This window comes from Haplochromis burtoni, unplaced genomic scaffold (assembly GCF_018398535.1).
Source record: "Haplochromis burtoni strain Fernald_Lab_line unplaced genomic scaffold, NCSU_Asbu1 Contig_13, whole genome shotgun sequence".
NCBI classification, from domain to species: Eukaryota; Metazoa; Chordata; class Actinopteri; order Cichliformes; family Cichlidae; genus Haplochromis; species Haplochromis burtoni.
The window spans coordinates 2,986,906-3,008,471 of record NW_024582374.1 but is presented as its reverse complement, the minus strand read 5'-3'; the positions used below and the strand labels follow the sequence as shown (position 1 = coordinate 3,008,471).

At 43.9% G+C, this 21,566-nt stretch overlaps 1 protein-coding gene across 4 annotated transcripts in view; it reads left to right on the top strand.

The window, feature by feature from the left end:
- The window catches only part of herc2 (HECT and RLD domain containing E3 ubiquitin protein ligase 2), a 52,775-nt gene extending 36,292 nt beyond the window's left edge, over positions 1-16,483 (top strand). For all 4 annotated transcript variants that reach the window (XM_042216704.1, XM_042216701.1, XM_014332824.2 and 1 more), the window contains exons 62-91: positions 234-405; positions 489-633; positions 1,101-1,326; positions 2,511-2,682; positions 3,026-3,212; positions 4,113-4,256; positions 4,344-4,535; positions 4,614-4,767; positions 4,886-4,993; positions 5,070-5,201; positions 5,773-5,931; positions 6,018-6,136; positions 6,388-6,513; positions 6,595-6,750; positions 6,836-7,150; positions 8,204-8,418; positions 8,560-8,737; positions 8,837-8,998; positions 10,208-10,299; positions 10,390-10,529; positions 10,660-10,847; positions 10,996-11,193; positions 11,271-11,354; positions 11,755-11,896; positions 11,998-12,192; positions 12,429-12,541; positions 14,332-14,522; positions 14,906-15,011; positions 15,098-15,310; positions 15,659-16,483. In XM_042216704.1, the coding sequence (XP_042072638.1) occupies positions 234-405; positions 489-633; positions 1,101-1,326; positions 2,511-2,682; positions 3,026-3,212; positions 4,113-4,256; positions 4,344-4,535; positions 4,614-4,767; positions 4,886-4,993; positions 5,070-5,201; positions 5,773-5,931; positions 6,018-6,136; positions 6,388-6,513; positions 6,595-6,750; positions 6,836-7,150; positions 8,204-8,418; positions 8,560-8,737; positions 8,837-8,998; positions 10,208-10,299; positions 10,390-10,529; positions 10,660-10,847; positions 10,996-11,193; positions 11,271-11,354; positions 11,755-11,896; positions 11,998-12,192; positions 12,429-12,541; positions 14,332-14,522; positions 14,906-15,011; positions 15,098-15,310; positions 15,659-15,931 (4,997 nt within the window). In that variant the 3' untranslated portion in view covers positions 15,932-16,483. The remainder of the gene's footprint in view (positions 1-233; positions 406-488; positions 634-1,100; positions 1,327-2,510; positions 2,683-3,025; positions 3,213-4,112; positions 4,257-4,343; positions 4,536-4,613; positions 4,768-4,885; positions 4,994-5,069; positions 5,202-5,772; positions 5,932-6,017; positions 6,137-6,387; positions 6,514-6,594; positions 6,751-6,835; positions 7,151-8,203; positions 8,419-8,559; positions 8,738-8,836; positions 8,999-10,207; positions 10,300-10,389; positions 10,530-10,659; positions 10,848-10,995; positions 11,194-11,270; positions 11,355-11,754; positions 11,897-11,997; positions 12,193-12,428; positions 12,542-14,331; positions 14,523-14,905; positions 15,012-15,097; positions 15,311-15,658) is intronic.
- The last annotated feature ends 5,083 nt before the right edge of the window (positions 16,484-21,566 follow it).

Genomic DNA, 21,566 nt, shown 5'->3' with positions numbered 1-21,566 from the left:
AGAGTGCTCTGTTGTGCCAAACCCATTTGCTTTGCCAAGAGAAGCTTTACAAACTTTATAGGCTCGTCTTGTTAAGGCTTATTTGGTTATTTTATCACTAGTGCTAAAGCTGACAGGAGAGGCAAAATTTGAACTTTTAAATGGTTCCAGTAAAAAAAACAAAAAGAATTTTTTTTTTGACACAATTGGGTTCCAGTTTCTAGTCTGTAATGTTTTGGGGGTTTTTTCTTCAGGATTTGTGTTCTCCTGGGGGGATGGGGACTTTGGGAAGCTGGGTCGTGGAGGAAGCGAAGGCTGCAACGTACCACAGAACATCGAAAGGCTCAACGGGCAGGGCGTCTGCCAGATTGAATGTGGAGCACAGTTCTCCCTGGCTCTCACTAAATCTGGAGTGGTGTGGACCTGGTGAGATGAATGTGTTCCATGTTTAGGTTATCATTCATTATCTGTCCTCAGGCTTTCTTTGACCGTTAACTGTTTCCAAACAGGGGCAAAGGCGATTATTTCCGGTTGGGCCACGGCACCGACGTCCATGTGCGGAAGCCCCAGATGGTGGAGGGACTGAGGGGAAAAAAGATTGTCCACGTTGCTGTCGGAGCGCTGCACTGTCTGGCTGTCACAGACACAGGACAGGTTTGTACTGACCTCAACAAATGGTGTTAGAAACCAGAGCACACCCTTCAAAGTCTGATCATTTAGTGCCGTGGCTCTGCTCCAGATGTGAGTTTGTGTTCCTGCAGCAAGACCTGATTTATTGAGCAGTTAGCTCTGACCTTTTGCTCTCACACTGATTTTTTTTTTTTTTCTCTTCACCTTGTTTAATAGTTTTCCTCAGTACAAATTTGATTATACTAACATATCACCTCCAATGATAAGAGGCAGCTGGTCAATGTTTTTTAAGAGACTGTTGAAAGTAAAAGCTTGGCGCTGAGCCTTCACTGTACAGGAAACAAAGCGATTCAGAAATGTGTCAAATGTACAGAAATCTAAGGTGGTGTGAAATGTTTGATGGTATCTCGCAACCTTTTGTTTGTGACATACACGAATAACAGGTGTAATAAAAACTCCATCTAATTAAAGGCTTTATGCTTCTCTGTCAGGTCTATGCGTGGGGTGATAATGACCACGGGCAGCAGGGAAATGGTACTACCACAGTTAACAGGAAGCCCACCCTGGTTCAGGGTCTGGAGGGACAGAAAATCACTCGGGTGGCATGTGGCTCATCCCACAGTGTGGCCTGGACCACAGTGGATGTGACCACCCCCTCTGTTCATGAGCCAGTTCTTTTCCAGACAGCCAGGGACTCCCTCGGAGCGTCATACCTGGGTAAGCCTTGCTGTTTACATGCAGCTTCTCCACAAGGTGGAGCTGTGCAGTCATTCAGTGCAGCCAAGCAATTTTTCAGCAATGATGCTTTAAAGAGTCTTTTTTTTTTTAATCAGCATTTAAGGTAAATATATGCTATTAAAAAAACATCTGATGGATGCTCTTGAGTTCACTTATTTTCTAAATATGCGCCCAGCTCTGCACATCCTATATTGCCAGTTGTGGTAATAGTAGGGCAACTGCAGGGGTTGGATATTGAGACGATGGGGCATACATTTCTTGAACAAAAAGTGCTAAAACCACCTCCATAGGACGACACTGAGTCAAACGTCAACCTTTCGGCTTAATTTTTCACCTTCAGTTTTGAAGTATTAAAAAGCCTGCAGTTCCTCTAATGTGTACAGTAGGCTCTTAATGTCAGTCAGTCCCCCATAGACGGGGGAAGATGCTAAAAGGTCCATCTAATTTTATGCTTTTTAACAATTATATAGCATCGTGACTTTTTTTATTTAACTTACCTGTTTAAATTTGCTTAAGGCCTAAAGTTTGCTTTATCACACTTTGTTGACTGACAGGCGAATGGTTACATTTGTGGTTTTAGCTGCTAGCTTTTTGCTAGGCTGCCCCTCGGCTAATGGAATCCCTGAACTGCATCTCTGGACCTTTTTTGTGCTGTAGGAGATTTAGGACTGTCTAACACTTGAAATAATGGGGGTTACCCATCTGAGAGCTGACTCAAATTTGAAACTAAAAAGCAAACTCATTTCCTATTATGGTCTCTCTCAGTGGGCCCAGGTGTAGCTCATTTAGCTAGTTACCATCAGATCAAGAGCTGCACGACAAAGAACGACACAACAGAGATAAAACAAGCACAACCTTCAGGATGTCTGGGCAGTATGGGTCATCACAGCAATAAATTAACAATATTTTTCTCTTCTGTACGGCCTTTGCTTTTCAATCTGGAAGCTCTCAACATCCATCTTTCACAGAGTCAATATTGTCTCCCTCATTGTGTGCAGGACCCAAACACGACCATATCAACATCTGCATCAGGCTTCATCAGCAGTTACTTTTCTTAGCTGCAGGTGGTAGAAAACACAGGCCTGGAAGTAAAGCTGGAGCTGTTTTACGCTGCCTCCCATCAATGACAGTGCGTCTCATTGTTTTGGTGTTGTACTCTGTAGGTGTCCAGTCAGACAGTGACTCATCATCAGTGAGTAACAAGCTGAGTGGGCAGAGCAGCGTGAAGTCTAATCGACCCTCACTGGCCAAAATTCTCCTCAGTCTGGATGGAAACCTGGCCAAACAGCAGGCTCTGTCTCATGTGCTGTCAGCTCTTCAAATCATGTATGCAAGGTAGGCTGTATGCACGGTTTGAAAAATCTATTTTTAATGTGCAGGAAGACTTGCATGGAAAATGTACTTTCTTTAAATGATAGAAATGTGAGAAGTAAAAGAAAACGGGTAAAGAAATTCAACTAACAATACATGATATGAAACTTATATCCTGCAGCTATTCAGGGCTTGAATGCTGTAACTTCTATCTTGTTCGTTTAATTATGTATGACCAAACTGGCTGACTCCGTTCTAAACAGGAGAAGATGATGATGTTTCTGAATAAATTAAGTATCTGACTGGCAGGAGTCGTCATCATTAATTGGCGTTAAATGTTGACAGACTGTGTTGTGTGTTCCCTCAGAGATGCAGTGGTGGGCGCACTCATGCCGGCCAGCATGATCCTGCCAACAGAGTGTCCTTCCTCTTCACCTATTCCCCCATCAGACTCTTCATCCTCATCCAGCGTGAGCGATGAAGAAGGTCCTCCCGTTCCACCAGAAGCTGAAGAGCGAGTCAGCCCAAATCCCTGGCAAGACAAGAAGGGAGAGGTCAGGAACACAATACACCTTGCCTCTTAAAAACCTCACGGTTTAGTAAATGTCAGTGAGGCTGTTCTCGTGCTGTTTGGGTTTTTGAAGCGCTGCCTCAGCTGGACTTTCTGCTGATTTCCTGTTAAATTGTAAAAACACTCAGTGTGCATTTTTTTGTCCATGACGACCAGGTGTGGGGATGCAGTCATCAGCAAACTGCATTTGGGTCCAATCTTGGAGCTCTCACAGGACCTTGATGAGAGTTATGAGTTTAAGTTTCTGCAAACATTTCCATTCTTGGTGTTCTTTCTAAAGATAACTGTTATGGTTATCTCTGAGCATGATCCAGCTTCATTTAAACAACCTGAAACCATTACTTATCCATGTTTTTAAACTTCCTTGTTGTGCAAAGAGCCCTCCTCTCCTCTCAGAGAGTGGTGTGTCTGAAATATGTAGTAGTCACCCGCAACAAACAGGCCTATAACAAACAGGCCTGTGACTTTTTGGGGTGGATAGTTTTCTTTTGATCCTCACAGCACTGAGACTTTGGTGAAGCTGACTTTTTTTCACAGCCTAACCACACAGCAAGAGGGTCCTGAGTTTGAACCCCAGATGGGCCCTTCTCTATGGAGAACAGATTTGTGTGGTTTTTACCCCTGAGCTGTTAAAAGCTGATGGGATACTGCCGTCACCTCACAGGGGCAGCGTGGACATCCAACTTTGTGAACACAGTAACTCAAGAACGAGGCAGTATAGGACTTGGAAAAGTTGGAATGTCTGTGACCTTAAACAGTATATTAGATGTATATTTACTCTCAGATATGAAGATTCTTAGTGGGAGCTTGTTAACCGTGTGCAGTAAATATTGTTGTTTGTTGGCGTTTGGTGAACTTGGGTGAATTTGGTGTGTATGAACAGGTTCCCTCATCTGAAGACGCTATCACCCCGTCATCAGCAGTAACTCCATCAGCCTGTGGAGCCTCCTCACGTCCTTTCATCCCTGTCACTGATGACCCCGGAGCAGCCAGCATCATAGCTGAGACCATGGCGAAGACCAAAGAAGTAAGTCAGTCTGGTGGCAAGCAGAGACTTTGCCCTGAGCCAAGTGTTGTTAGCTTAAAGGTTTTTCTGTTGTTTGCTTCTCCTCAGGACTCTGAGAGTCAGAGCAAAGTGGTTGGTCCGGAGCCTCAGTACCTGGATGAGTTCACCAGTCTGCTTGTGCCGGATGACACACGAGTAATGGTGGACGTGTTGAAGCTTGCAGTATCCTGTCGTTCTGGGGAGAAAGGCAAGGAGGTCCTGTCTGCAGTGCTGTCTGGCATGGGCACAGCGTATCCACAGGTACTGTCATATATTCCCTGGAAGCTGTGCGTGCATCGCTCTGCAAATTGTTAACATTCTGTATGTGGGTCCTTGCAGGTTGCTGACATGCTGCTGGAGCTGTGCGTCACTGAATTGGAGGATGTTGCTACAGATTCACAGAGTGGCCGTCTGTCCTCCCAGCCAGTCGTCGTAGAAAGCAGCCATCCCTACACAGACGACACATCGACCAGCGGCACCGTAAAGATCCCAGGTTAGGGGAAAAAAAAAAGAAAGACCTTTGAAAGGCAGAGATCATTATCAGGGTCTTATTGAATCTCAGTAAAATCACTCTCTCGGACATAAAGAGCAACTTCTGTTTTGCTCTTCAGGTGCCGAGGGTCTGAGGATAGAGTTTGACCGACAGTGTTCGACCGAGAGACGCCACGACCCGCTAACAATCATGGATGGAGCCAACAGGATTGTCTCTGTCAGATCAGGTGATGAGGGGAAGAGATTAAACTTTACTCTCACAAAATACAAGAAATGAAAAATTAATGTAGCTGTGCGTTTCAGGTCGGGAGTGGTCTGACTGGTCAAGTGAATTAAGGATCCCCGGAGATGAACTCAAATGGAAGTTTACCAGTGATGGGTCGGTTAATGGGTGGGGCTGGCGCTTCACAGTCTACCCCATCATGCCTGCAGCGGGTAAGACATGATGGATAACAAACTTTTCTGGTAATAGTTCTTTATTATTAGGGTTGTAAACGTTTACTATTGCACTGATGCTGAACAAACACTGTCATGGTGTGTGCCCAAGCAGCAGCCTCCACCTTGTACAGCTCTTATAATAGCTTTATAGGCTAAACATGTTTTTTGTAGGATGGAAACCCATGTTATTTTTTTTATTTGGTGTCAGTAGGGACTCTCTCATTGCTGGTGCCAGCTTCAAGTGGACGTTTGAACAACTTTAGCTTTTGGCACTTCAGCGTTGATTTTATTTTTCAGCAACAAGTGGATGGTAGCTACTAATTGTGTGTCAGGCCTCAGCTCTACCAATCAGAGTCTCTGATCTGAACGCAGTCTGTTAACCAGGCTTTCGGTGTCAGCTGATGTGGACCTCCTCATCCAAATATGGCCCAAAAACAACAGCACTGTGGTACCCAAAAGCTAATGTTGAGACTTTAAAATGTAGAGTCCAGAAACCAGTTGGTGATAATATGATGGTATTATTTAAAGTGTATGTCTGTGACAGTCAGACTTCATTCTTCTTCTTCAGGTCCCAAAGACTTGCTGTCTGATCGCTGTATCTTGTCCTGCCCCTCCATGGATCTGGTCATATGTCTCCTGGACTTTAGGCTCAACTTTGCATCCAATAGGAGCATCGTGCCCCGTCTAGCCGCTTCTCTTGCTGCTTGTGCTCAGCTCAGTGCTCTAGGTACAGAATTGTGCTCTTGCTTCACCAAGTTATTTCTTAATAAAGTACGAAATAAATTTTCACAGAACTAAATTTGTTTTGTGTAGCTGCTGGTCACAGGATGTGGGCTCTGCAGAGGCTACGGAAGCTTCTGACCACAGAGTTCGGTCAGTCAATCAACATAAACAGGCTGCTGGGCGACAGTGAAGGAGAGGCTCGCTCTATGGTGAGTACACTGTCATAATTAAGATATCTGCCCGATGGCTTAATTGGAATATTTGTTATCCATTTATTATGGTAAATTATTGGCCTGTAAAAGAGAGCTAAAAAATATTTGACTCTCGTGAAGATGTTGTAGCTAAAAAAAAAAAAAATAAAAGTCCAGAAAAAACATTTCTTCCTGAAGAAAAGACGAGTGTTAGTTATACATGTGGTTGCTCAGCACATGCGACTGACCGATGGCCTTTCTTTTTTCAGAGCTTCACAGGTAGTGCTCTGGCTGCTTTGGTCAAGGGGCTGCCTGAGGCTCTGCAGAGGCAGTATGAGTACGAAGACCCGATTGTCCGCGGAGGGAAACAGCTGCTTCACAGTCCATTTTTCAAGGTATACACGCAGTTGTTCTCTTAAATACACAGTAACACCATAGTTTTCCTTTGCAGAGCATAACTTTAACACTTTGCCCAGGTACTGGTTGCTCTTGCCTGTGACCTCGAGCTCGATACCTTACCTTGCTGTGCGGAGACACATAAGTGGGCCTGGTTCCGCCGATATTGCACTGCCTCCAGAGTGGCTGTGGCTCTAGATAAGAGAACATCTTTACCCAGACCTTTCCTGGATGAGGTACGTCTGCACAGCTGTGTTGTCTGTGCAAGCTTTCATTTTGCCCTGAAAATCTCTCTAATCCATTTTCCTTCACCTTTTAAAGGTTACAAAGAAAATTCGCGAGCTCATGGCAGATCACGAGAGCATGAACACCCTGCACGAGAGTCACGACTTATTCAAGCGCGAGCACGACGAGCAGCTTGTGCAGTGGATGAACCGGCGCCCAGATGACTGGACGCTTTCTGCCGGGGGGAGTGGCACCATTTACGGCTGGGGGCACAACCACAGAGGGCAGCTAGGGGGCATTGAGGGGGCAAAAGTCAAAGTACCTACATCTACAGAAGCCCTCGCCACATTGCGGCCAATCCAGCTTATTGGTGGGGAGCAGACTCTGTTTGCTGTCACTGCTGATGGAAAGGTGTGTTTGCTTTTACCTGTCATAAAAACCTCTGTGCCACTAACCCTTCACAGAGCATACATCGACAATATCAGCTGAACCATTGCTGCACGACTACTGTAGGGTCATTCATAAAAATGCATCACTACCTCCCACTTTAGCACATTTTTTTCCCCCAGTTTTAGTATATTCAATGAAGCCGTTCAAGGAAGTAAATTAATACTATGAATATTTTCCTCAGAGTACAAAAAGATTTTTTTTTTTTTCCCCCCCAGCATTTCTGAGCTCTCATAACTTAATCTGTGCAGAAAATTTTCATAAGATAAGAAGAACTTTATTTATCCCGAGGGAAATTCTTTTGTCATACACATGCTCAATGCAGCAAGAGGGACAGAGGAATAAGATATACAATAGAATACTAGTATACAGTAATATACAGTAGGATAGTGCAAAATATAATATCAAATAACTCTAACAAGTAACAATATAACGATATCCTGGAAAAATAAATATCTCAGCTATCAGTGAAGGTGATTCTAAAAGTGGCATAGTATTGTGCAAATGAATAAAAGAGAGTAGCAGCATTATGATGGGGAGATGAAACAAACATTCGATGAAAAACTGTTGGGTGATATTGCACGGTCTGAATGGAAACAGAATAACTTTGTTAGCGAGGATGAGTTGTACAGTCCTATTGCCACCGGCACAAAGGATTTCCTGTGGCGGTCAGTTCTGCATTTCGGGGCGATTAGTCTTTTGCTGCATATTCTCCGATGATCCATCATGGAGGCGTGCATGGGGTGGGAGGGGTTGTCCATGATACAAAGCAGCTTTTTTTTAGCATTCTCTTCTCAGACACCACCTCCAGGTTCTCCAGTCTGACACCCAGGACAGAACCAGCCTTTTTAATCGTGTGATATTTCATACTCCAAGTATCACAATTTAAAGTCATGTACTTGTCATGTAAAAATGCATGGCTTGATTAAATATACGACAGACTGTGTACGTAAAGTCAGCTCAACCTTTATTTTTGCTTTGGGTTCTAACACCAGTTTATTTTCTGTCGATGCTCAGCTCTATGCCACAGGATATGGTGCAGGGGGCAGGCTGGGTATCGGTGGCACTGAGTCTGTGTCGACCCCAACCTTGCTGGAGTCCATTCAGCACGTGTTCATCAGAAAGGTGGCTGTGAACTCTGGAGGAAAGCACTGCTTGGCACTGTCCTCTGAGGGAGAAGTCTACTCATGGGGTGAAGCTGAGGACGGGAAACTCGGCCATGGGAACAGAAGGTTAAGACTACATGCACTAAAAATAAGAAAACCTCTTTCATATTAAGTTTATAGTTCATACATATATAAAACTAAACCTCACTCAAAAATTTGGACAGTAAAGTAAATTTTTGTGCTAACTGTGCGTCCTTTTGTCTTTAGCCCCTGTGACCGTCCCCGTGTGATAGAGTCTCTGAGGGGAGTGGAAGTGGTGGATATTGCAGCCGGAGGAGCTCACAGTGCCTGCATCACTGCCAGCGGAGAGCTCTTCACGTGGGGCAAGGGTCGCTATGGACGCCTGGGACACGGAGACAGCGAGGACCAGCTTAAACCCAAGCTGGTCTGTGGTCACTCGACTCAGTTTCTCACAAGACTCAAAAAAAAAATAAAAATAAAATGTGCTTAACTTGTAAAGAGTAACTGTGTGTGCTTTATCCAGGTGGATGCACTGCAGGGTCACAGAGTCATTGATGTCGCCTGCGGCAGCGGGGATGCCCAGACACTATGTCTAACTGATGATGACATGGTCTGGTCCTGGGGAGATGGGGACTACGGCAAACTGGGCCGGGGAGGCAGTGATGGCTGCAAAATCCCCATGAAGGTAAGAAGGATTACAGAGCAGTGTGTACTGGAGGTGAACAGAGGCATCAGTTATACCTCAGTTTTCTAGTTATTTCATGTGGGAGACCAGAGTCTGAATCACCTAATCAGTTTTCTGTTCTTTATAAAGTCAGTATACACAACTTTTAGTTAAAGGTATTTATTGTAAATTCTTGTGCCCCCAAAAAATAGATAAATAGGTTCATGTAAAATGGGGCCAGACTGCACTTTTTTAGGTACTACCAATTTTGTTAAGTAGCAGCTTTGCTAAATACATAGAAGGGTGTGTCATGCTGCCAAATATCTTCTCTTTGGTGTGGTAAGATTGGCTTTTGAAGATGACTTAAAGGCCACGGCAAGAGAATGGTGTCACCTGTCATGGTGTACAACAGTTATGCTGGCACCACCTGGATATGCAAAGATGAAGACTGTTAGAAAAGGTCCTGAGGGTGAAGACCATGAAAAGGCTGTAATGGAAGCACAACTTTCTGTTTCTGACTCTCCACCACCCTGGAAAGTTGAGATCATATCAAAGGGTCAGAGATATGAACTTGCTTTAATAATCTTTATTTTTGTTTTTCCACATAATTATTAAATTCCTGAATGTGACAGTTTAAAGATTGTGAATTTCAATAAAAATAATTAAAATTTCAAATAATATTAATTTCAAATAATAAAAACCCCAAAACCTTTGCCCACACTTATCATGAGAAAATTGGTACACAAAAAATGTTTGAATCCAGAATTAGCTTTGCAGTTTTTCATTACCGAAATTGTTTTGAATTTACGGAAGGGTTTGTTGTTCTGTTTGGTAGTACTTGTACACAATGTAATGTGCTGCGTTATATTAATATATAATGAGTATTTTGCTTGTTTAGACATATGTAGCGTTGTTCTTATTTTTAAAGCTCTGTGTGTACAGACACAGGTTGGTTCTGAGGCCTTGTCGCCTTTTTGTTTTTCAGAAAATGTAACAGGATTTCTCGGCTCCTCACCCTAACATGATCAGCTTCACTGTTTCACTCATAATGACAGAACAGGATAGAAACGGTGGCAGAGTGCAAATGAAATGATGACGTAGTTCTGCGTTTTATTCCTGTAATGTCGGCTTTACAGAGGAAGACCTTATCAAGGTGTTTTAAAAGCCACAAACGTGAGTTACGTTTCAATGCTGAAAAATTGAAAGTTAACCTGTCCCTCTGCTTTTCAGATTGACTCTCTCACCGGCCTCGGAGTGGTCAAAGTCGAGTGTGGTTCGCAGTTTTCTGTGGCTCTCACGAAGTCTGGAGCTGTGTATACGTGGTAAGTACAGAGACGAGCTGTCAAGTTCAGGTGTTGTATTTGGTTGTGATGAGGTGGCTCATTGTGGCGTGTTAATGTGTCCTTTTAAAGGGGAAAAGGTGACTACCATCGGCTGGGCCATGGCTCTGATGACCACGTTCGAAGGCCCAGGCAGGTCCAAGGGCTACAAGGGAAGAAAGTCATCGCCATCGCTACGGGGTCCCTTCACTGTGTGTGCTGCACAGAGGATGGTAGGAAGAATGTTTTTCTGTGCGATCGCGCTTTTTTTGGTACAAATTCTCTTTATCATTAAACCTAGCAGATCGGTTATGTTGAGTTAGATTTAGCTTCACAAAAGGTTTTGTTGCTTGTTTGGCTCAGGGGAAGTGTACACATGGGGTGACAACGATGAAGGCCAACTTGGAGATGGGACTACGAACGCCATCCAGAGGCCGCGGCTGGTGGCTGCACTGCAGGGCAAGAAAATCAACAGGGTGGCCTGCGGATCTGCTCACACTCTGGCCTGGTCCACAAGCAAGCCCACTAATGCAGGAAAGCTGCCTGCCCAGGTACTACACTCACTTAAGGTAGAAACTGAGGTAAAAAAAATTAGGTTTCAGCTTCCAGTAGATGGCATTAAAGTTGTGCAGATAAAAATATATTTAAAAAAAAAAATGAAAGCCAGATCCAACCAGATGAGCGTGTGCTGTGTTTCAGGTTCCCATGGAGTACAACCACCTGCAGGAGATCCCGATCATGGCCCTGAGGAACAGGCTGGTGCTGCTGCATCACATCTCAGAGCTTTTCTGCCCGTGCATACCGATGTTTGACCTGGAGGGCCGGCTCGGTCAGACAGGCCATGGCCCCTCGGTGGGATTCGACACACTCAGGGGCATTCTCATCTCCCAGGGCAAGGTGGGACAGCACGGTACTGAGAAACCAATTCCATGATGTGACAGGCACTAAAACATTTCTTTAAATTATTTGAACAGGAAGCGGCTTTCAGGAAGGTAGTTCAAGCCACGATGGTGAGGGACAGACAGCACGGACCTGTGGTGGAGCTGAACAGGATACAGGTACTTTTAGAAACACATGCATATAGCTCACATAATCACTCACTTTGGTCTCCTTTCAAGTCTCCGGCCCCCCTTACTGTAGTTCCCTCTCCCTGCTCTCCCTGTGAGGCTGCGTTCCAGACTGGCTCCTGACTGTTACATGTGATGTCTTTCATAAGGGGATTGTTTCATGGTGTGTGATCTGCTCTCCAGCTTGTCTGTAGGGAGTCTTTCCTCCTCCTCCACCCCTTTCCCCTTCATCTAACTCGAGTTGTATCTGTAGTGGGAGCTGTCATAACGAGCTGGTCATGCACATCAGGACTTCCTCTCTATCTAGCAGGAAGTTGTTAAGCCCACAACAGAACCAGATCAAACTGTAATCTCTATTTTTTCTTTCCTCCCCTTCTTCTTCACCCCACAGGTGAAGCGTTCCCGTAGCAAAGGAGGTCTGGCAGGTCCTGATGGAACAAAGTCTGTGTTTGGTCAGATGTGTGCCAAAATGAGCTCTTTTAGCCCCGACAGCCTGCTGCTTCCTCATCGCGTGTGGAAGGTCAAATTTGTAGGTACGTGTCCACGCTGTGATGCCCACGCCTCCGTTTAAACTCCGAACTGTCAGAAACTTTTTCTTACCCTTGTTTTAAATACGCTGCACCTATTTTCTCAGGGGAGTCTGTGGATGACTGCGGTGGAGGCTACAGCGAGTCCATCGCTGAAATGTGCGAGGAGCTGCAGAACGCACTGACTCCTCTGCTCATTGTCACCCCAAATGGCCGCGACGAGTCGGGCGCCAACAGGGACTGCTTCCTGCTAAACCCCGCAGCCAAGTCCGCTCTTCACATGAGCATGTTCCGCTTCCTAGGTATAATCCAGTTAATCTCCCAGTCAGGACTGGGGTGTTAATCCCAGATAAACCAACTCTGAAAATATGCTTTTAGTATAAAAAGTGTAAATATTTCATCTGCATTTTCACTGATAAAGCACCTGGCTTGTTTTATTTAGTACACATAATTTTTATTATTGGTTCACGAGTCCTCGCACAGCTCAGTGTTCATGTTTGATCTGTGGGTAATGTCCTCTGCCTTGCTGCGTCTGCAGGAGTGCTCCTAGGGATTGCAATCCGGACTGGAAGCCCTCTTAGCCTGAATTTGGCAGAGCCTGTTTGGAAACAGCTGGCAGGCATGAATCTGACCATCGCTGACCTCAGTGAGGTACGTGCACAGCCCCCTCACAGGCATGTTTGTTTTCATTTTTGCTTTAACTTATTATAAAATAAATAAGTACACTTTGTAGTTTTTTTGGGCTTATTTTTCTTTTTTAAAGACACTATTAACCTCCTAAGACCCAAACTATTCCATTAGTATTTTGGTCTAGACAACCCAAAATGTGGTGGACGCCAGGTCCTAGGAGGTTAAGAGTTGGATTGATTCCCTCTGCTGTCACTGTCTTTCCTTTTACATGGACCACAACCAAAAGAGGACCGTGCTTCTGTTTTGCTCTTTATCTGTCTGAAGCTGGAAGGATGGATGCTGCAATAAGTAGAACAGCTGGGCAAAGAGTTTCGCTGTCTGAGGAGGCAAAAAAGGCAAAGGGGATGTAGCAGGTTTCCACATAACCAGTGGTTAGTTTAAAAATAACAAAAATGCAGGAGAAGCTCATTGGCCGTTTTTAGTTCTGACTTCACCTGCGAAGCAAACTGGCTGCCCTCCCTTAACAAACATAGTTTCGTGAAGTAAATGAAGTGCAGACATGGACAATAACCATTTCACTCATGCAGGCTATAAAATGTAATGCTTCTCAACAAAAAGGCTTAAAATGATGACGGTGTTGTAGTTACTAATTCTTTTCCAGATGTAATTATCAATAGAGCAAGTAAATTTGACCCAGCATTAGAGCAAGAAGTGGAAAGAGTCTGCATCGAAGGAAGCGACAAAGGGGAAAAGGAGAAAGTAAAGAGATCAAAAGCAAAACCACAGTGAATTTGAAGTGATCATGCACTCAGAGCAGAGAGCGTGGACACTCAGGAGCATTTAAAATGATAAGTTTCCGTTTTTGTTTTTTAATGTTGGTGAATGCTCAAAACGGAAAGCAGTCAGGTTTTCTGTAGTTGCAGCATGCCAGCTCCGATGCACTTAAGCATCAGCTGCGTGCTACAGGCGTCTCTTTGCTTTTGTGTCTTTGTTCCTGATTTACAAATGATTGTAAAAGGAATAAACGACTCTTAAACTCTGACACGAGGCAGCAAAAGCATTGCTGAGTCAAAGCCACATCTGTTCTCACACAAGGGCCATTTAAAGGGTATTATAGCTTCATATTGTCCATTCTTTCTTGGGGCCGGTACCCACAAAACACTCAGACAGAAGCTCAGAATTCAACTTTTCCTCCTCCCTGCAGCTGGAAAGGTGAAAGACTGAAAATGTTGTATAATATCTGACATAACAAACCACATGACGTGCATTATAACATGGAGGAGAAACCCACTCGTATATATTCCTCCTGAGATTAAAACCTAAGCCCCTCCGCTGTTCTGCAGTGGTACGGACCTCTCTAGATGTTTCTCGAAACTCACACTGTGCTGCTCCTCAGAAAGGTTAAAATCTATACTTGCTGAAGTGAAGAAGGTCGCGAGGCATAACCTCAGCTTTTGTCTCAGAGATGGTGTGAGTCGACTCCTGCCCTTAAACTCTGATCATGAGCTCCTGAGCCGTCTTTGGGGGAACAGTGGAGTGGAAAAAAGGGCTTCTACCTCACAAAGCTGCCCTTGTTTTGTGGTTTTGCCCCTGAGATATTGGAAAGGTTAGCTGGGAAATGAATTTAGCACAAGACTCCAAAAAATGGATCACTCCAGCGCTCACGGGAACTGTGTTGTGTTAATGAGATGTGGGCACATGCTCACACACACACACACGGATAAATGTTGCGTAAAGTTCAGCTAAATTGTACGTTTATTACTCAGTTTAGTTAAAATTCCCAGCAGTGATTTGCTCTGTTTTTTTCCCAGGTTGATAAGGATTTTATTCCTGGCTTGATGTACATTCGGGACAACGAGGCCACACCTGAGGAGTTCGAGGCCTTGACCCTGCCCTTTACCGTGCCCAATGCTAGCGGCCAAGACATCCAGCTCAGCTCCAAGTACTCCCACATCACCCTGGAGAACCGCGCAGAATACGTCCGCCTGGCCATCAACTACAGGTAAGAGAACATGCTCACTGCATACAAATAATCTACTTTCACAAATAAGCTCTGGACAGTTTCTAGAGCATCAGGTTAACAAATCTCCCACAGCTCTCCTCTCTCACATTAAGTCCAAAGCAGGAAGTAGTCTGCTTCAGACTTGTTCATACTGCAGGAAATACTCTGTGTGGTTTAGGTGATGGAGGTTTCTGGATAAAGTGAATCATGACGCCCACTCACTGAGTTTTAATGCACCAACATCTGAACTGATGCCCTGGGTAGCTGGCAGGTTAAAGGTCGCTTGATGTCTCATCATTCTAAGGCCTATAAACGTTGAGGTCTTCAGTGCATGTGTGAAAACAGCTTTGCATTTGTTTGAGTTTCCTTCTGTCTTCCTGCAGACTCCACGAGTTCGATGAGCAAGTGTCTGCAGTGCGTGAGGGAATGGCTCGAGTGGTCCCCGTCCCCCTGCTGTCACTTTTCACTGGCTACGAGCTGGAAACAATGGTGAGGGAGAGCAGCTCTAGGCTGTGAAGCCACATCTGTCCCCAGGTTGTGTGCAGATTTTATAGTGTGTGTTTGTTTCTTCGCAGGTGTGCGGAAGCCCGGACATCCCGCTGCACCTGCTGAAGTCAGTGGCCACTTATAAAGGGGTGGAGCCGACAGCACCTCTCATTCAGTGGTTCTGGGACGTGATGGAGTCCTTCTCAAACACAGAGAGGTCTCTATTCCTGAGGTTCGTCTGGGGCCGCACACGTCTGCCGCGCACCATCGCTGATTTCCGAGGAAGAGACTTTGTGGTCCAGGTGAGAAACCTAAAAGCTGTCCCCTGATTCTTTTTCACGCTTCTCGTGAGTGAAATGATTGACTCTGCGTCACCAACTACCTGCACAAATGTCGTACTGTATACTGTCATAGTAAACTGACGTGTAACCGTGACATGTAGCCAGGCTGCAACTAATCTGACGCATGTGCACATGCAAAGATGAACATTTATGTTTAACGTTGTTCTTGAAATTGTTTCACTTTTTTTTTTTTTTTTCCTACTACTACTTTTTCTCGACTAAAGAATCAGCAGAAACATCTCTCGCCCTGATTCAAATACATAAAATAAAGCTCTAAATATAAAACTAATGTTCCGCGTTTGTCTTCAGGTGCTGGATAAGTACAACCCCCCCGACCACTTCCTGCCAGAGTCCTACACGTGTTTCTTCCTCCTCAAGCTGCCCAGGTACTCGTGTAAACAGGTCCTGGAAGAGAAGCTGAAGTACGCCATTCACTTCTGCAAGTCCATTGACACAGACGATTACGCCCGCATCGCCCTGTCCGGCGAGCCCGCGGCCGACGACAGCAGCGAGGACTCCGACAACGAGGACGCAGACTCGTTTGCGTCCGACTCCACCCAGGATTACTTAACTGGACACTGAAGGGCCGCAGAGAGACTGCTGGTCTCGTGTGTCGATGCACACATACATAGAAACACTGCAAAGACACAAATGTCTGTGTGTGGGGGGGAGCGGGGGTGTGCAATGAGCTTTAAAAGCGTTATAAGCTAAAGAGAGGAACGAACACGGCCTCACTCTGGGTTAGTTTCTGATTGTTGTGTTACAGAATTGTGTATTATTCCAGCTGAACTAAAAAAAAAAACAGGCTCCAGCCTAGCACTGTGGTAGATCCCCTCTGGTTTGTGTGAGTTTCCTCTCCGTAGGGTGTATATAGAAGTTCATGTGCGAAAAACAGTAGTGTTTTTGTTTCTTGGTAATGTTTCTTTATAATAAATTTAAAAAAAGTTTTTAACTTAAAGTCAGTGTTTCTCACCAGGCTCAGTCCGAGCCCACTGAAGGGTCATTTTAAGATTCCTATACCCCGCCCCTCCCCACAACCATGTCTGTGCACCATCTCCTTAACAAATGTACATAATGCGACTGTGCCATGTATTCACAGGTCTCATTCCTGCTTATTAAATGTAATCTGATTAATCCCATGTTTTCTGTGTGAAACACAAATCACTACAAGCTCACATCAAAATGACATTCAGTTCTGAGTTTTATTCCTGTCAGACATCGTTTTGCAGATTAAGGTTATTGCATAAATGTCATGTTTGGAAAGAGTTGAAGGCCGCCCTAATGAAACCGCTCTATCCTTTTGTTTTTGTGTTGTCCTCGTCTTACAAGAGGCGGTGCTCTAGCTAGAAGCCGATCAGATTTTCTCTTTGATTTCTGGAAGAATCCGTTTTAATATGCGGCACAAACATCCCAGCTTGATGGCGGCGGAGTGTTAAAGAAGTCTCTCATGATTACTTGTGGGGGATTGTTGCTTGAGCACTGGGAGGGCAGCGCCTCTCTCTCATGTCCTGGGAAAAAGGCAATCAGACACGATCGTACAGACTCCTTATGGTGTCTTTAGCTCCAGTAACCGCTCTGAAATGTCTTCGGCTTTGACTTCCACCTTGCATAATCATGCACAGTTAAGTGGAGTCACGAGAGGTAAAAAAATAAAATAAAAAAGGCCTCTGTTTTATGAAGCCTTGAAGGCTTGGCTTAGAAATCATTAGCATTCTTTGTGGACTTAGTCCTTTTTTTTTCACCACGTACAGTACTCTGCTGGGAGTCAGGTGCTTTTCACTACAGTCCAGGCTTCAGGCAGAGAGGGAGGATGGCTGAGCCCTTCATCTCCAGCTGTGTCCTATATAGTCTGTAACATAAGTGGAGGTTAATATTTCCCCCTAAATGACCTTTATTCAAGCGGATTACTTTCTGGAAACGCCATATTTCTACTAAAGCACTTTAGTCATAATGTGTTTTTGTTTTTTAGTTTTGGTTATTTCAGATTAGATTCCTGCCTCAATTGTGGAAAAAGTGTCCTGTCAGGCAAAAGTGGCAAACTTGTTTAATATTATATAAGAATAAATGCAATTTCAAATCTTTGCAAGGGATTATTAGGACTGGAATTAGAAGTGTGATCTAGGGGAGTAGCAGAAGGGTGACCTGGGGTGACACCAGCCCTCTCTGTTATCATTTCAGTGCAACGATGTCAAAATAATGGGATGAAGTATTAAAAAAAACAAACAAACAGAGCAATTAAAAAAAAAAAAAAACTACTGCGCATCATTACAAGGCTGCAGTGTTGCACACTGCGGCTCAGGAGAAAGTTTGTCGCCTACCAGTTGGAAGGTTGGTGGTTTGACCAACACAGCCAGGGAGCAAAGTACTGAACTGAAGGTGCATCTGTTGGAGTACGAGTGGATGTTGGATAAAGTGCTTCGGTACTGAAAATACTGCTTGTATGACTCTGTGAATGAGGCTTGTAGCAGAAACGCATAAGTACCCGTCCATTGTGATAATGCACGATAAAATCGTATCCACTGGAAGGTAATACAAGATGAGTTAGTGGGACTTCAACTCACTAACTGGTTAGAATGGGCCGTAAATTCCAGAACATGCAGCGTAAAAGACAAGATGAACCAATGATTGTTTAGGGTGTTGCCTGTGAATGACATCACTTCTGATGCACTGTTTTAACTGAAACACTCAAGGCTGCAAAAAGGTAATGTTTATGTCCATCTTTGGATACAGTCTTTAACCTGTTACTGGGGAATTACAGCTAAGTATAGCCATTTAGGTTTCAGCAAGAAGAAAAAAGGTTCCCGTGGTCATGTGAGAGAGTGCGCTGCGTTCCGCAAATCATCATGCTAAGCAGTTTAATGTTAATTCTATAATACCAAAACATAACGCAAGTTATGTCACAGGACTTTACACAGTAAGGTCAAGACATAATATTATGGGAAACCTAGCAAGTTGTGTTTAGAGGCAACACTGTAGTGAAGAAGAAGCCCCAGGTACCTGCACCGAGATGAAACTGAATCATTGAATGCAGTGGTGTCATATAAATGCACAGGGAGTGAAAAGATGGAAGCAAAGGAACTACAAAATTCATCAAAAAGGAAAGTTTGAAGCCTGATCTTAAGAGTGAAGAGGATGTCTGTCTCCTGAACTGGGAGCAGGTTCCTCAGGAGAGGGCTGAAGGTTTTGGCTGCTGTATTTAGATCATGTGGACTGAGGGATGCTGCTCGGGGTGAGCAGGCAGCCCATGTGACTGCATGTGGGTGGGAGGGTGACAAAGGTTTTTATCATCTCCAACCCTATTTTTTTTTACGCATTACTGTAAATAAGCATTGTAAAATAAGAGGGCCGTTTCTGTGCCGTAGTCTTCCTGTCAGGAGCACTTTCCTGTTTTTCAACCCACAAAACCGCCAAATTGTACTCCTGGCATGTCACTTTTCATACAGGGTGGAGCAGTTTGAAATGCTTTGTGTGTGAATGACACATGACAAACTGGTGAAAAAACATCAAAGCAGTCAGACATGCCGAATACAAACACGTGAATTAGTCTCTTCAGCTGAACGGAGCGGATCGGTGCAGTCTAACGTACGTGTTCAAAGTGGCTGAAGTCATGTGGATCAGTGAAGCAGAAAAAATTCCTGGAAAGGCAACACATGAAAGAGTGTTGGGGTGGGGAGTGACATTAAAAACTCAATACTGGTCATACAACTACGTTTTTGTGTCACATGAAAGAACAGAATGAAATGATCTGCAAAACATTTATTGCCAAAGACAAAGTACCAAATGTTAAACTGAGAAATGAGGCTGGTTTTCGAAGAAGAAAAGCTCATTTTGAATCGGATGCCGTGCTGCATTCTTTTAACAAGGTTTGACTGTTAAAGAGACTAACTGGTTTCCTCAGTTCCCAAATATCTTCCTTTCATTCCTTGGTTTCAGAAAGCTTTAAATGTTTCTGATTCTCTCATTACAGTCCAAACGTTACACCTCATCCCAAAAAGACAAACTAAAATTTTAAATCTTAAAACATTTATACAAGAGTAATGTTTGGATCCTCGGGTGTTTGTCTGGGCTTCGTTGCAGCCCCTTAGTTCACCCAGAAATTTAAATAAGCTGTTCTGACTTCTCTGCTTCTCTTTGAGAAACTGTCTTCTGATTATGAGGCTGGTCACCCTTTTAGAGGTTTCTGAGATTGAATTCATGCACGGCAAAGAGTAAAAAAAAAAAACTGGGATAAACTGAGTGTTTCGAGCAGTCTGCAGCTCACAGGGAATATTGTGCACACACTGACCTCATCATGAGAAACTTTGTCTAATATGAAGCTCCACCGGTGAAACAGGAGATACGTGACAGGAAGTGAGGAGAAGAATACATTCAAACTGCTGCAGATTAGAGCAATGTCTAAATGGCCTCAACAGTGTACAAGTGAACTTTGACCCTTAGATATTTCACTTGAACATCATCAGGCTCCTCAGCAGAGTGCTGACAATCAGATAGAGTCTTCACATTCGGTTCAGAGGCCTGCACTGTTTTTACTCTTCTTGTATTCTGTAGATCAAGAGGATCATGTGCCACCAACTCAGAAACCTTCTCTGGCTCAGCAGACAGCTAACAAGCATTCAGATCAAGGCACTGAGTGAACAGGCAGATTTATCCCAGCTGAACATCTCTGAACGCCTGCTGCTCAGTCGGGCTCACGGACATGAGCGTGTAACTAAAGCGAGTTCACATTAGCTTCTGCTTTGTGTGAGCCTGCATCACATGACTCCGTTGTCATGACCAGTCAGCATCCAGCACTCAGTCCTGATGAGATGAACACAAAGCAGCGAAAAGCTCCTTCACTCTGACGCCGCGGTGACGCCGGTTAAACCTCCGTCAGACTCCCAGTTTACTCTCCTCTCTGTCGTTCATGTGATTTCTCTGTTCTCACTACGACATCTCACATCAGCCCACAAGACCAGAGCGTAGCCGCCCCCCCGGGACATCTTCTTTGTCAAGCTTTATCCTCACAGGCAGCCCCGAGTCCAGACCAGGTGACTCAGACCGCTCAATGGGAGACGCTGTCTTCAGACTTCTGAGAATTAACTCTTTAAGGTCATTTTTGGGGACTTATGAGAAATATATTTGTATCGCTGTTTGTGTTCAGTTCACTGAACAGATCATTTTTATAGGCTGGAGGTTTTAGTGGTGGGAGTTTCTAATTACTTAGGTCCTGTTAGTCTGGTTCACTAGCTTTTACTCATGGATGGCAGGATGTTAAAATCCTAATCTGCTCAGCTGTGTTGGGTCAAATGCAAATATATTAAGAGATTAAATTAAAGATACAGTCCCTGGTTTTGTTGAAGCGTTCTGCAAATCCTTGAATTTTAAAAAGCCTCAGTTGTTTTTAAAATTCAATTTTCTTTATTTAAATAAAGAGAAAAAATGTAGAAAAACAAGGTCACAAAACAAAGAGATGAAATTTAAAAAAAAAAAAGTTTTTAAATCAGATCCTTCTGCCCAGTCCTGACCTTAGATGCTGTTTAGTACAATGAAAAAAAAAGAAAAAAAAAAAGCTTCAGATGCATCAACAGTTTTATTGTGAATCTTTTTTCTCTTTTGTCTTTTTAAATTCTGCGTTTTCATTTAAATTGATTAAAGTTCCCATTTTTAAAATATAAAAACCCCTGACTTCTAACAAAAGGAATGTTAGTAACTTTTTGCGTCAGCAACCATTTTCAATGATATTTAATTAATCAGTTTTTCTTTCTCCACTTTCACAAACAGTTCAAATCATTTTCTCTCTTTTGTTAAAAATAATAATAATTTTTTTTTAAAAAAAAGCCATTTTCTCTCATTTTTTAGTCATAAACATCCACCATAGAAGCTGTAGCGCCACAATTTTTGAGATTTTTTTTTCCTTTGGGTGATGAGATGTAAATGACGTTAACAAAGAACATGACGTTTTTGAAACTAGAATTTTGGGTTTTGTCCGAATCCTGTCCGTCTCGGACCTCGCTGACCCCTCCTCACCTTAAATCTGTGGCTTTGAGGCTCCCTGCTGTGATGAGTTAGACCCAGTGCTTTCCACATGACAGCCCCCCCCATCCCAGAAGAAAAAAGAAAAACTGCAAATATTCTGATAATTTATCACACAAAGACAGCATTAACATTAAAACATCTATATGCACATTTCAAGTTCTGTTTAGAGCAGGGGCGGATGTGAAGCAGGGGGGTGGGAGCG